Source organism: Etheostoma spectabile, chromosome 5, assembly GCF_008692095.1.
Source record: "Etheostoma spectabile isolate EspeVRDwgs_2016 chromosome 5, UIUC_Espe_1.0, whole genome shotgun sequence".
NCBI classification, from domain to species: Eukaryota; Metazoa; Chordata; class Actinopteri; order Perciformes; family Percidae; genus Etheostoma; species Etheostoma spectabile.
Genome location: NC_045737.1, coordinates 29,948,979 through 29,961,789, shown reverse-complemented (window position 1 = coordinate 29,961,789; position 12,811 = coordinate 29,948,979). Strand labels below are relative to the sequence as shown.

General features: G+C 40.4%; 1 protein-coding gene and 1 pseudogene across 1 annotated transcript in view; one reads left to right on the top strand and one right to left on the bottom strand.

Annotated features, from left to right (window-relative positions):
• The window catches only part of pdzd2 (PDZ domain containing 2), a 61,929-nt gene extending 50,807 nt beyond the window's left edge, over window positions 1–11,122 (top strand). The window contains 7 exon segments of the mRNA XM_032516005.1: window positions 2,543–3,781; window positions 3,784–5,272; window positions 6,859–6,976; window positions 7,696–7,797; window positions 8,962–9,232; window positions 9,343–9,477; window positions 10,674–11,122. Coding sequence (XP_032371896.1) covers window positions 2,543–3,781; window positions 3,784–5,272; window positions 6,859–6,976; window positions 7,696–7,797; window positions 8,962–9,232; window positions 9,343–9,477; window positions 10,674–10,840 — 3,521 coding nt within the window. The 3' untranslated portion in view covers window positions 10,841–11,122.
• Window positions 11,123–11,493: 371 nt separating this feature from the next.
• On the bottom strand, window positions 11,494–11,612 carry LOC116690421 (uncharacterized; annotated as a pseudogene).
• Between the last annotated feature and the right edge of the window lie 1,199 nt (window positions 11,613–12,811).

Here is a 12,811-nt window from a genome sequence, read left to right as displayed (position 1 = left end):
TGAAACAATACATTTGTTTTTAGGTTTATAAAATACAGAGAAAGGGCAGCCCATCGGCACTCAGGCAAAGACTGTAGGCAACGCTTTTTCATTAGTCACCGCCGGTTTGTGATTTATGTTTATGAGTGTAACAAGTGACATTTATACACACACAACGACAGGGAAATGAAACCTGATCAAAGTGGATACATGTGGAAATGTATGTTAATTCCAGGTAAGAACAGGGCCAGAGGGAGAAAATAACTGCAAGGAGGTCCATCAAAAATAGTTGAATCTGGCTTAAGTCTTGACGCAATGTTATGTAATGTCGTCCAGCAATGCCCTTCATTAGCCAATCAGTAGTGACTGCACACTACACACACAGATACACAGATATTTCCCATTGATATGACTAATGTGACTCAATGGCTTGTGTCAACTTTGCACTTGCAACCTCCAGCGTTGAGATTCCACACGTGATGTGTTGGTGTATTTATTAAAGGTGCATTAAGCTTCGTCAGATTAGTGTTCACAAGCCATTAGTACCAGAATGTTACTCAGTTTGCCGTTAAATAGAGCGCAATCTCTTTCCTTTTTTTGCCGACCAAAGATGTAGGATCAAACCTCCCTCATGTACTTCCCCAAAGCAACCTGCAAGCATCTGGCTTTCTATCCATGGTGACTACCTTTTACAGTATATTTAACCTTTTCTTACCAATGCCCTACTATCCCGTAGCTTAACTCCCTGTACGCTGTCTGTGTCTTAGTTCGAGAATGAAGAATTTTATAGTGGAGTAGTGTAAATCTTAATTTATTGTAGCATAGACATTGCTGTGGATCGCTGTTTCTTGGTCACCAAAAGAGTGTTTAATTAATTAAATGATCTTCAAATGGGGGTTATTATTTATTATTAGCATTTTCAACATCTACCCATCAAATACCAACTTGTTGGATTGCTGTTGAAGGAACAGCGATCCATTTACAGATTTATATCATAAAAGAAAAAAAGAAGTCCTTTAACATTTTTTACAAACTGAAGATTTAGGACTCCTGTAAATCCTTTATTTTATGGTTGGCTACTGTATTAGTAGAAGAACGACTCGGTGAGAGCCTGGAGCAACCACAGCAATGTCTCTAGTACCTAAATGTTGTGAACTAATCAATAAATTAATTTCTGTCGACCCAAACATAGACATATACTGTACACACCAACTTTGTGTCTTGGCTGACGCAATCTAACATCTCTGATGCAACGTAGAGTCTGTTGTTACTATGTGCCTGCATGAATAGCCTCTCTTTATTTTTGAATCCCCAAATGTTACAATCTTATGCATAATTTATCATTTATAATAACCATAACAATTATAAATAACGTCTTTGTCACGTTTGGTCTTAGCTTAACTATAGTTACATTGCTAGGGGAAAACATCTGTAGTGCCAAAGCTTCCATTCAACCTGAAGTGTTTCTAGCTCTGAGTTGAAATGTGCAGATGTTATTGTTCTGGTGTAAAAATATAAAATCTTTTGAAAAGTTGAAAATGTGTAATCAACCCTGTCTTTGAAGAGGTTTAGTGTTTGCCTCGGTTTATGTTTTATTTCATCATCAAGATATCTCACAGAGCTTGTGAGGCTTTCATGGCCTCTGGTAAACCGATACATTAAAATGAAATTATTAATAATTAAATGTTGTGACTGACCTTAAGGTTTACATAACTATAGTATAGGACATCCAGATTTGGGGATTCTAAATGCTCTGGGTATTGTAGGGCGTAAACTAAGGCTACATTTACACCACTACGTTTTGGATTTTAAGCTGAGTTTTGAGCCAAAAGTGAGTAGAAGAACTAATCTCCGTTTAAACTAACGCGTCCAAATCTCATAACTCAACATTCTGGTGTACCGGGCATGAACAGGAGGCAGCGTTGCCATGTTGCCATTGTAAAATTAGTAGCTTAGTCTCAGAGAACGAGAATTTGTGTCCGATAAGAACAAATCAAGAGGAGAAACGTCTGCGTTCGTGTTGGTGTTGACAAAAGTCTCCGTTTGCGCCCGTTGAGACTAAAACACAACCCGCAGAAGTGTTTCCAAATGTCTCCAGGTTAGGGGCTTGGAAATGCCAGAGTGGGAGGAATGAGAGGGGGAAACGTAGAGTTTTAATCCAAAACGTAGCAATATAAATGTAGCATAAGAATTATTCAGTGGAGAATGGCTCAGTGCTATGGACCTTGTAGATGAAGATCACATTGACACAGCATTACTGAAAAACCATCTCCCTGGACATTCTTGAATAATTTTGTTCTATGCCAAAACATTTATGTAACCTCAATATCCTGCAAGATAAAATAGCGTTGTTAGTTTTTAGAGTGTTTTTTGTCGTAGGGGTGTCTGTGTGTGAACGAGAGGCCGAGTGTAAAGCGCTTTGTTCGTTAAGGTACAAAAGCGCCTTATATAAGTTCAGTCATTTACCATGTTGGAAAAACATGCATATGTTATGTCAAATGATTAACGCTTCTCTGTCATTCAGTTCTAACTAAAAAGCTTACTTTTTCATTTCTGGTCCCAGCTGTAGAGCGACTGTCCAGTTTGATAATGTCATCAGGGAGCAGTGATGGAGCCACTAGACTGAACCCAGCCAGATCTGTTCAGGGGACTTCTAATGTTGGACAAATTACAAGTGCAAGTCCTGGGAAATCCAACCACACAAGCCAAACAGTTCACAACTTCCAAATACCCATCACCAACATAGATGACATTTTATCAGAAGTGAGCAGTGATAACACACAAACCAAATCCCCCTTCACAACATTATCTAATGAGCTGGTGTCGTCCTGTTCAAGCCAAGAGACAGTAACCCTGTCTGAGAAAGCTGGCATTCAGGTTCCAATACAGTCTGGTCCCCTGGACTGTTCCATCTTGAATCCAGGAAGTGAAAAAGGTGCCATGTCTCCTGTGGAGACAGCACATCCTGCGAACCAACTAAAGGAAAGCAGCTCAGCTGTTTTCAATGAATCACGTCCCAAAAGTCCTGATGATGCTGGTTCTAAGTGTATGTACCCCATAGAAGATGAAAGTGATGATGACAGTAACTCCACCACTGACAGCAGTGTAATGGTCACCACGGTAGCCGGTGGTGGTAGTCTTCATGAGCCCTTCTCAGATGAGGAAGTAGTGGAGCTTTGTTCATTTGATGCCAAGCAACCTGATGCTGGTGGACTCTCAAATTTAAGCCAGTCATCAAATGGGTCTTCATCTTTTCAGCATGCTAGCAGTTTGGACGCAAACCTGGACCAGAGCTTTGGTGTGTTGCGTGTCTCTGCTGATGTCACACTGACAAACAAAGAAAACTTAGTTACAACTTCCCAGTACTCGCAGCTCTCTCAGGTGTTAGCGCTCTCCTCTACAGAGCAACTATGCCAATCTTTCAATAATGCAAAACCTATGTCTTCTATAAAGTGCCCCAATAATAATGCCACTGAACCCTGTGACAAAGTTCAAGCATGTGTGGAATCCAGTCCTGGAAGTCTAAGCACTTACAGCAGCCCCTCCCCTCCAGTTAGCCGCAGTGCCACACAAGGGACTACTGAAAATGTGCATGCAGATGCCTCACTGACCTCAGCTTTATTGAAACATTTGGATATACCAACACCTCATTTTTCAATGGAATCAGAGACCTTGGGTTCAAACATCAGCAGATTGGATAAAAGAGTGTCAGCACCAATGACAAACAAAGATGAAGTCTTGGAGTGTAGAACAAATTTAACCCCACATGCTATCTCTTTGCTTAAGAAGACCTCTGGGCTACAACTCTTGATAATTTAGACCATGCTATGTGGAATAGTAACGTTAAACTCCAGGTTGAAACTCATATCGGACCAAACAATAGTTCTCCCAAATTAAAGGGTCCAAGTATTAAGAGTAAGAAGAAACCACCGGAGGAGCATCTCCAAAAAATTGCCAGGAGTGGAAGTCCACTTCCTTTAAACATCAATGCTTCCTTGAACCCGTCAACAAAATTACCACCAACGGCAACCGTGTCCAGCTTTTTGAAGACCAATAACCAGCCTGATACCAACAGCTGTCTTGACATGCACAGAGAAGTTGACATATGGCAAGTTACATCTGAGCCGTTCCCTTCAGGTAGCACATTAAAAACTGTACAACTGGCCAAAGAGAAGGACATCCATTTGGGCTCCAAAGCCCCAGCCAAATCACAGAGCCAATCCCACCCCCCTGCTACTCAGAGAACATTTATAGAAGTTCGACTGGCTTCGTTATCTGCTACATCACCGCCAGTTATGGCACACAATGAAGCAGTGAATTCAAAAGACTCTAAATCCCCTCTAAGAGGCACTTATGCAAGATTAGCACCGATGCTTTCTCCTGCCAACCCCACTGTAGAAAAAACTAATGGCATGGCCAGTACCACAGTATTTAATTCACTGTGTTCTCCTAAATATGAAACTAATTCAACTACAAGTAACGTCTCAAAACCCAGTAGTATTGCGGAGACAAGTAAAACCCTACAGTCCAGCGCATCCAGAATGTACATTAAGACAATGGAAAGGCAAAGCTTCTCCACGGACACTGCCTTGTCTGCAGACTACAATCCCTTCTCTGTACGACATAAGATAAAGTCCTTTGAAAACCTGGCTCACTTTGATAAGCCAGTGGCTAAAAACAGTGACATTCAGTCTTATGCTCTGGCATATAGAGCCTCACTTAACCAAAGGATTGCTGGTTATATGGGGTTGGTTAATTCTATTGACTCCCGGGCACGGCAAAAGAGCTTCAGTTCTTATGTGGAGAATCTACTCCCTACCACACCCTGCTCACCTCTTCTTGGTAAATCTCCATCTAGCATTACACTGATAAACCTTGAGCTTCCACATTCAAGCTGTGACACAGCTCCCCTGACTGATGGTAATAGGGATGTTCAAGTTCAAAAAGGTCTAGATGGGACAGCACCACAGACCCCTCAGGTGCTGCGTAGGAAACACGGGAAACTTGCCCACTGCAGGATGCGGCAGCTCAGGGCTGTCAGCATGCCAGAACTGGAAAACCTATGCACAGAGGACTTTACCAGAGACCATGGGACAGCTGTAGATACAACTGAGCCTGGCAGCTATCCCGCTCTACTCACAGGAACCCCAGTGACTAAGAGCTGTCCACCTGCTGCAACCCTGGACGTAACAGTTGGTGTGAAGAGGGTGAGCCGAGGGGATCCTGGATCCACGGAAAAGACTCCTCAAGGAACCGCAGAGAGCCATGGACATGAGCCTGGCTGGTCAATCAGGTAGGGAGTTTGATTAAAACTGGCTCAGTTAAAAACTGTTATGTTCAAAGCACATTGACGCCACTATGTCTAGGAATTGAACATGTTTGACTTTGGTGCCCCCAGTGGTGGTATCAAGACACTGTAGCAGACTGAAGTCAGAATATGAGAGATTAGAGCAGACCTGGGCATTTTACGGCCCGCGGGCCACATCCGGCCCTTTGTGCGTCCCTGTCCGGCCCGCGTGAGGCTAATCATAAGTTACAAAATAAATGAAAAAAATATATATATATCTATGTCGAGTGTGCAATACAAATGTCCTGCTTTTATTTTGAAAAGTGTTATTTATGGACGTATGTCCGTGCGTAACCTGTGAGTGAAGGTGCACAGCGACAAGTGATGCTCGGTTACCCCCCCCCCGAGATGTCCGCTTACGCTAAAAAAAGAAAAGTTGATGATGAATGCCGTGTTTTCGAACGAGCCTATGGACTGCCAAGTATTTCTTTACAGAAACATTAGAGGTAAAGCCGTGTGCTTAATTTGTGGTTCACAGGTTGCTGTGTTTAAAGATTATAATTTGAATCGCCGCTACACGACGAAGCACGAGGATAAATAACGGAATCCGTCTGGTGAAGAGCACGCAAGGGAGGAGTTTGAACAAGTTAAAAATAAACTGCAGTGATTCAATGATTGTTTTTGTTTTCTTATTTTAATTTCACATAGCCTAATATAATTATTTAAGGATTAAGAGTTTAAATAAAACCATCAAAAGCAATCTGCTTTTGTATAAAGTTAAGTTAGGTTAAATTAAATTATTATTTTTATTAATATTTATCTTACGTTTGATCAAAAATAATATTGAGCAAAATTTAATTGAAATATTGTCGATGTGGCCCTCCAGCAATGCTCGGGTTGCTCATGCGGCCCCCGGTAAAAATGAATTGCCCACCCCTGGATTAGAGGAACCAAAACAAAATCCTAGAAATAATTCATGACATGCTAAAAAATGTTTGGTTTTACAAGACTAAGAATATTATTAAGCAAAAGTGATAGATAGATAGATAGATAGATAGATAGATAGATGATAGATAGTAGATAGATAGATAGATAGATAGATAGATAGATAGATAGATAGATAGATAGATAGATAGATAGATACTTTATTCATTCCAAAGGAAATTTTAGGCATCCAGTAGCAAACATGGTTAAGAACATGGTTGCAAGTATATATGCACAGGACTGCATAGACCACAAAACAAGACTGTCGTAATTTTTAAATCAATTATTTAAGCCGATAATACTTACATTTACGGGTCTCTCTGGTCAGTGCGGCAGCCATTGTTGCCTGTTGCACAATGTATATCGCTACCCCTCGGTTTCAAGTAAGCTTGCGTCCTCCCTTGATTTTTTCATTCCCATTTTGTCTGATAACACTCAAGACTGATAGATTATTTTCTTGCATGTATAAAATAGACAAGACAACCAATAGCATAACAAGCATCTTTTAATTTCATTGTGTTCCTTTCTATTAAAACCATGTTTGATGAAAAAAAGTTCTCTGAAATGGTAATCAGTGGAGGAAACACATTGACTCCTTTTGTGGACAGTTTAAAGGAGCTGGCTGCGTCTCCTGAGGCTCGGCATAAGCTGCAGACTCTGCTGACCTTCCCGCCGGTGAAATCCTACGTGTCGGCCCTGCTGCAGGAGGCCCAGGCCCTCTCAGAGGTAACTCTATGCTGCTGACCAACAGACGTTTGCAGGAAACTATTTTACATGTAGTTTATTATCTAATGCACAAGGCTCGGCAACCTTTCAAATAGTAAGATCCATTTTAAAATGGTCTTTTTAATCAGTGTGAAAAGAAAAGACTCAAGTAAAGTTCCTAAAATGTGTCCTTAGGTGCAGTACTTGAGTAAATGTACTTAGTTACATTCCACCAGTGGAGCCCGCTCATGCAGTGTGTTTTTTCTCTGACTGCTAGCCAATCAGAGGCAGAGTAGGGCGGGTCTTGGCGGATGGGGAAAAAGTCAATCAAACTGCAGCAAATTACAGGCCGTGCTAAAGACATTGCTAGTAAATCCATTTGTTGTTCTAATTTTAGGCATTATTATTTACAGGAAATAATCATCGTGATGTACTGTAAAGCTGAAGAATTTGATCCAAACAAATGGAAGATAACAAAGACATGGAATTCTGGGTTGTGATTTTCTTTAATTTCAGAGAATGATTAGCTGACTCTTTTTGTTATATACTTTATCTCTTGCCATGAATTACCTAATTAGAATTTCAAAACTAATTTTCTTTACAGACCTGGTGCTCGTGCGCCATTGGTTGAGCTACGCTTGCACTATAAGGTTGCTGCTTCCTGTTGTGGGCTACATTGTGTCAGTCCTGCTGTCTGGGTTCTTTTTTTGTCACATTGACTCGGTTTCTTCTCTCTGCAGGTTAACGATAACACCCAGCTGGTGTTCCTGAGCAAAGAGGAAGGCTCAGGGCTGGGGTTCAGTATCGCTGGTGGAGTCGACCTGGAGCAGAAGGCGATCACTGTACGTACCGGATGTAGAGGCTCAGGAACTTGCTTGCTTACTTCAAATTCAAATGCAGCGCTGGGCATCATTCAGCGTTGAATCTTGATGTGCATTGCAAGCTGCTATCGTCTTATTTGATCCTATCACCGGGGGGAATTTCAAATCATAGACACACTGTAGGATCTTTAACTCATAATTCACACACAAGCTATATTTGTCCTTTTGTTTGTACGGTCTGGCATAAGATGTTTGGCAATAATGACACTTAGAATATTAATCCGAACCTGTACCTGCAAAACGAGCACTTTTGCACAATTGCTCTATTAACCCTCGTGTTGTCTTCTGTTGATGCTCATCATTGTTTTTAACTTTTTCTTATGTTTTTGTCCTTTTTTCATCACTTTTGACCCTTTTTTCAATGTTCAACACTACGTAATACTAACTTATTAACTAGTTTTACAGTTTTTTTTGGAATTCATGGTCAATAAACCTCATTTATAAGAAATTATACCTAATGTTTGAGTTAGAAAAGTAGCAATTAGGAATTATCTAGACTAAAATTAACCCTCATGTTGTCCTTGGGTCAAATTTGACCCATTTTCAGTAAAACAATTTGGCACAAACAATGGGCCGTCATAATAAGCGCTGAAATTCTCAACAATAAAAATATCAAAAAACTTTGGCAATAACATCAAAAAAAAAGCACCCACAACATTGAAAAAGTGACAACAATGTCAGAAAAAGGGATAATAATGGATGTTGATGGATAATCCCAGACTGGAATATGTCAACTATTACTCTATACTATTTCAAAAACACTTTAATTATTTTTCAAATGCTATAAAATTGAATAAGATGCCCCATAATTAATGAAAGTAGAGATTTGTACTTGGCAAAGAGCATTGTGGGGAATTAATAATGTTATTTTGGGGAATTAAAAAGAACATTGATGTAGGAAAACATGAGGGTTAACTTACATTGTAGCTTGTTTCACCGCTGCCGTCTGCACTGGACCAATGTCAAAGATCGTTGTTCCCATCAGTCACTACGACACAAAAACAGGAAAATAGAGTCCAGGTTGAAAAAAAAAAAAGTACGGGCTTGTTTGAATAGTCTAGTTCTTGCCAATATTGCTTACTTGCAGCAGATGGTAGCACTGTAACATATACCTTTTCTTTTCAGGTCCATCGGGTCTTCACCAAAGGAGCAGCTAGCCTCGAAGGCACAATCCAGAGAGGTGACAACATTTTATCCATAAATGGCACAAGTCTAGGGGGTAAAACCCATGGAGAGGCTGTGTCTTGCCTTCATCAAGCCAGGCTGTCCAAACAAGCCTTGGTAGTCATTTGGAGAGACAAGGACAGTGGGCCGAGTGTCTCTGATATGCATGATTCACTTGGCCAGCCAATGAGGATGTGTTCTGCCAGACAGAAGTCTATGGAAGCTGGAGCAGGTAAGGTTCCTCGTCTTCATGGCGGCAGTAGTGTGGTTCAAAAGAGTACACTCTTATTATAAATATTTAATAAGATACTGTTTTAAGTTTAAGTGTTGGCTATTTCTCAGTGCTGGATGTGGGTCCAGACGGGGCTGTAACGGTGGAGCTCCACAAGTCCTCTGCTGGCCTGGGGTTCAGTCTGGAAGGGGGGAAGTCCTCAAGCCACGGAGACAGGCCTCTTATTGTCAAACGCATCTTTAAAGGTGACATTTATTTATAAGTCTCTCATAAAGTATAGTGTTAAAGCTGAATATTCATCTAAAATCTAATGAAGGGACATTGTAATGGTGTATGCCTATTCACAGTCTATTAGCAATCTAGTCCAGGGGATTAATCACCACTTAAAGCATAACACTCGCCAAAATGTTAATAATGGATGTACTGTATATTTAAAAACATTGCTAAAATCATTCATACCAATGAAACCGGTGAATGTGTGTTTCCATCCTACGGCTTTTAAGCAATCAAAAATTCAGATACCAATCAGATTGGTATTTGGAATTGATTTCAGACATTTCAAAGTGTTTCCATTTGTTTTCGCACAGAATCGCACAACATTCAAGCTAACATTTGCTAGCCAAAATGGATGACGTCATCACCTACAAATGAATACTGCACAAGTTGTAATAGTGCTTATGTGCCAGCCGATGACATATCAGGCTCTAATCAGACAACAATGACCCTATCACATCGCTGTGATGATGCAGATGCACATAAATGCCAGACAACAACTATCTAAATTAGCCGTTATACTTTGCTCCTAAATTCAATTTTAAAAGTCTGTCGTCTCCCCGTTTGTCCACTTCTGTCTTTGTTGACATCCGCCATGTCTGCAAAGAAAACGGACCTTACCTTAACACTTATGTTGTCCTTGGGTCAAATTTGACCTGTTTTCAGTTTTTGGTTGTTTTTTTTTGCACAAAAAATGCGCCGTCAAGATAAGCGCTGAAATTGTCAACAATAGAAATATTTTTAAAACTTTGGCAAAAACATAAAAAAGCCCCACAACATTGAAAAAGGGACCAAAATCTTGGAAAAGTGATAATAATGTTGAAAAAAGTGACCATAACTGTTTTTTTTCATGGTTGACAGGAAGACAACACAAGGATTAATCTTCTTCTTCTTCGTTTTATGGCAGGTTACAACCATAAAATTATCTATAACCTTATTGCAAATCATGATATATTTGGTTTGCATCAACTTTAACATATAAGCCGTTTACCAATTAGGAGGAAATCGGATGAGATCGAACATGCAAACTTTGTGTCGATAGTCATGAAATTGAATCACATTTGACTGTTTCTAAAGGCCTTTTTTCATTCTATATTACTTAATTTGCATTAAAATGTTAGGATGGAAACATGGCTAAAGGATCTTTATCTTGAACTGCGTACGACAGGAGGAGCGGCGGAGCTGTCCGGCTGTGTCCACGTTGGCGATGAAGTTCTGTCCATCAACGGCTGTTCTCTGGAGGGCCTCATGCACCACGACGCCTGGAAAATCATCAAAGCCTCTAACGAGGGGCCGAACCACCTCCTCATCCGCAAGCCCAGGACCCGACTTTAACCAACGAGGAAAAAGAAAACTCCTGACAAGGACCAATGTGAAAACAGGGTGTGGTCAACAGTGGAAACGAGGATTTTCTGACAGACTTCATTGGAGTTTTTTGTGTTACATGTGTTTTCTACTTAGAAACAGGTCAGATTGGATGGACCACTAACGATTGGGGTGTACATTGCTGTATTATGATTTATTTCAGATGGGAAGTGCAGTTTGTTTACAATAGATTAACTTTGGAATACTAAATAAAACTGTTTTTTTTTTAAATAAAGTCAGTATGTGAAAAGATCTACGGCTGGTTGTGGTTATACACTATCATTCGTGCTAACTTGGGTCCATAACAAATTTTCATAAAAAAGTGTTATAGGACATCTACTAGCTGGAGAGATGCCAGGTCACCTCCTGGGCACTGTCAATGTGCTCTTGAGCAAAGCACCAAAACCCCCAGGGGCGCCTCCCCTCTGACCTCTCTCCATTTAGTGCATGTATAGGTACTGAGCATGTGTGTGTAATGTATGTAATAACCACAGAGGGAAAACATTGTAATTTCCCCTTGCAGGATTAATAAAGTATACATCACTGAAGGAGTTCCTGTGAAACTGACTTTTTAGAACTCCAGAAAAAGCAGCGCCCCCTGCTGATGAAAGATGAGAATAAAAAACTTACAGCACCGGGTGTCCCAGGAGGTTTTCCATCCAGGTACTGAACCCGGCCCGACCCTGCTTAGCTTCCGAGATCGGACGAGATCGGGTGCGTTCAAGGTGGTATGGCTGTAAGCCATTATACACATTGCACCCAAGATATTTGTAGATGGTTAAACCCAAGGGGTCTCAGAACTGTAGAATATACAGTTTGGGGTTGGAGAGTACATGTCATTACACTAGTGTATCCTTTTGCAGTAGCTTGCTGGTAGTTCAACTACATTTATCTTTTGCATAGTGATTCAACTAGCCTAGGTTGAATCTTTTCTATTGACCTTCTGTATTTCAGCATTTATATAATCCTTTATTTATTCTGTTCTGTAAGCTATTTGTTCATTTATTTATAGCTACTGTATTTTCATTAATACTTTTTCTCATGTAGTTGGTACTCCTGTATTTATTTACTGCTTCTGTTTTGTTGAAACTTGTAAATGTGCATCCTCCATTCGGTTTGCTTGTCTCCTTTACAGAAGGAGCATTGCCCTCTGCTGATGAGAATGAAAAGCTTACAACACCAGGTATTACCAGGTGGTCTCCCACCCAAGCAAGTACTGACCCGGCTCAGCTCAGACGGGACTGGACGTGTTCAGGGTGGTATGGCAGGTCTGGAAGCAATTGTAAGTTATGCCCACAAGCGATTTATAGATGGTTAAACCTAAGGGTTCTCAAAACTGCTGAATATACGCAGTTTGGGGTTGGAGAATACTGGACTACAAAGTACATACGGTACAGTAATTACACTAGTAGCCTAGTGTGTTCTACAGGTTGTAGAGGCTCATTCATCCTGATGCAAGTGGAATTGCTTGTTTGGGTCTTGCTAACTTCTGTATTTCAGCATTTATTTATTCCTTTATTCATTTATTTTGTTCCGTATTTATTGCTAAAATAATTCATGCGTTTATTTGTTTACAGTGTGTACTCTTAATTTGAAAATGGCAATATTAGCTGATGAAATCAAGTGCATTTGCCTCCGGAAAAGACACAGAATGATATTGTTGTATTGTTTGTTTATAATTCAGTCGAATTAAATTTAGACTTGGTCCTCAAAATGAATGGAAGTGAATGGGGATCCGGACAGCTGGGAGGAATGGGGGTGTTGACGGCGGACCACAGGGACAGGAGAGGCCTTTAGAGAGGTATATCGGCTGATTTTCCAAGTTGAAGTAAAATAACCCTTTAAAGCTTGAGACTTGGTTGAGCATGGTTTGCACCAGTTTTTTTTTTTTTAAAGAAGTCACTTTTGTTGATGAAATGTTCAGATTGAAGTAAAATAAAC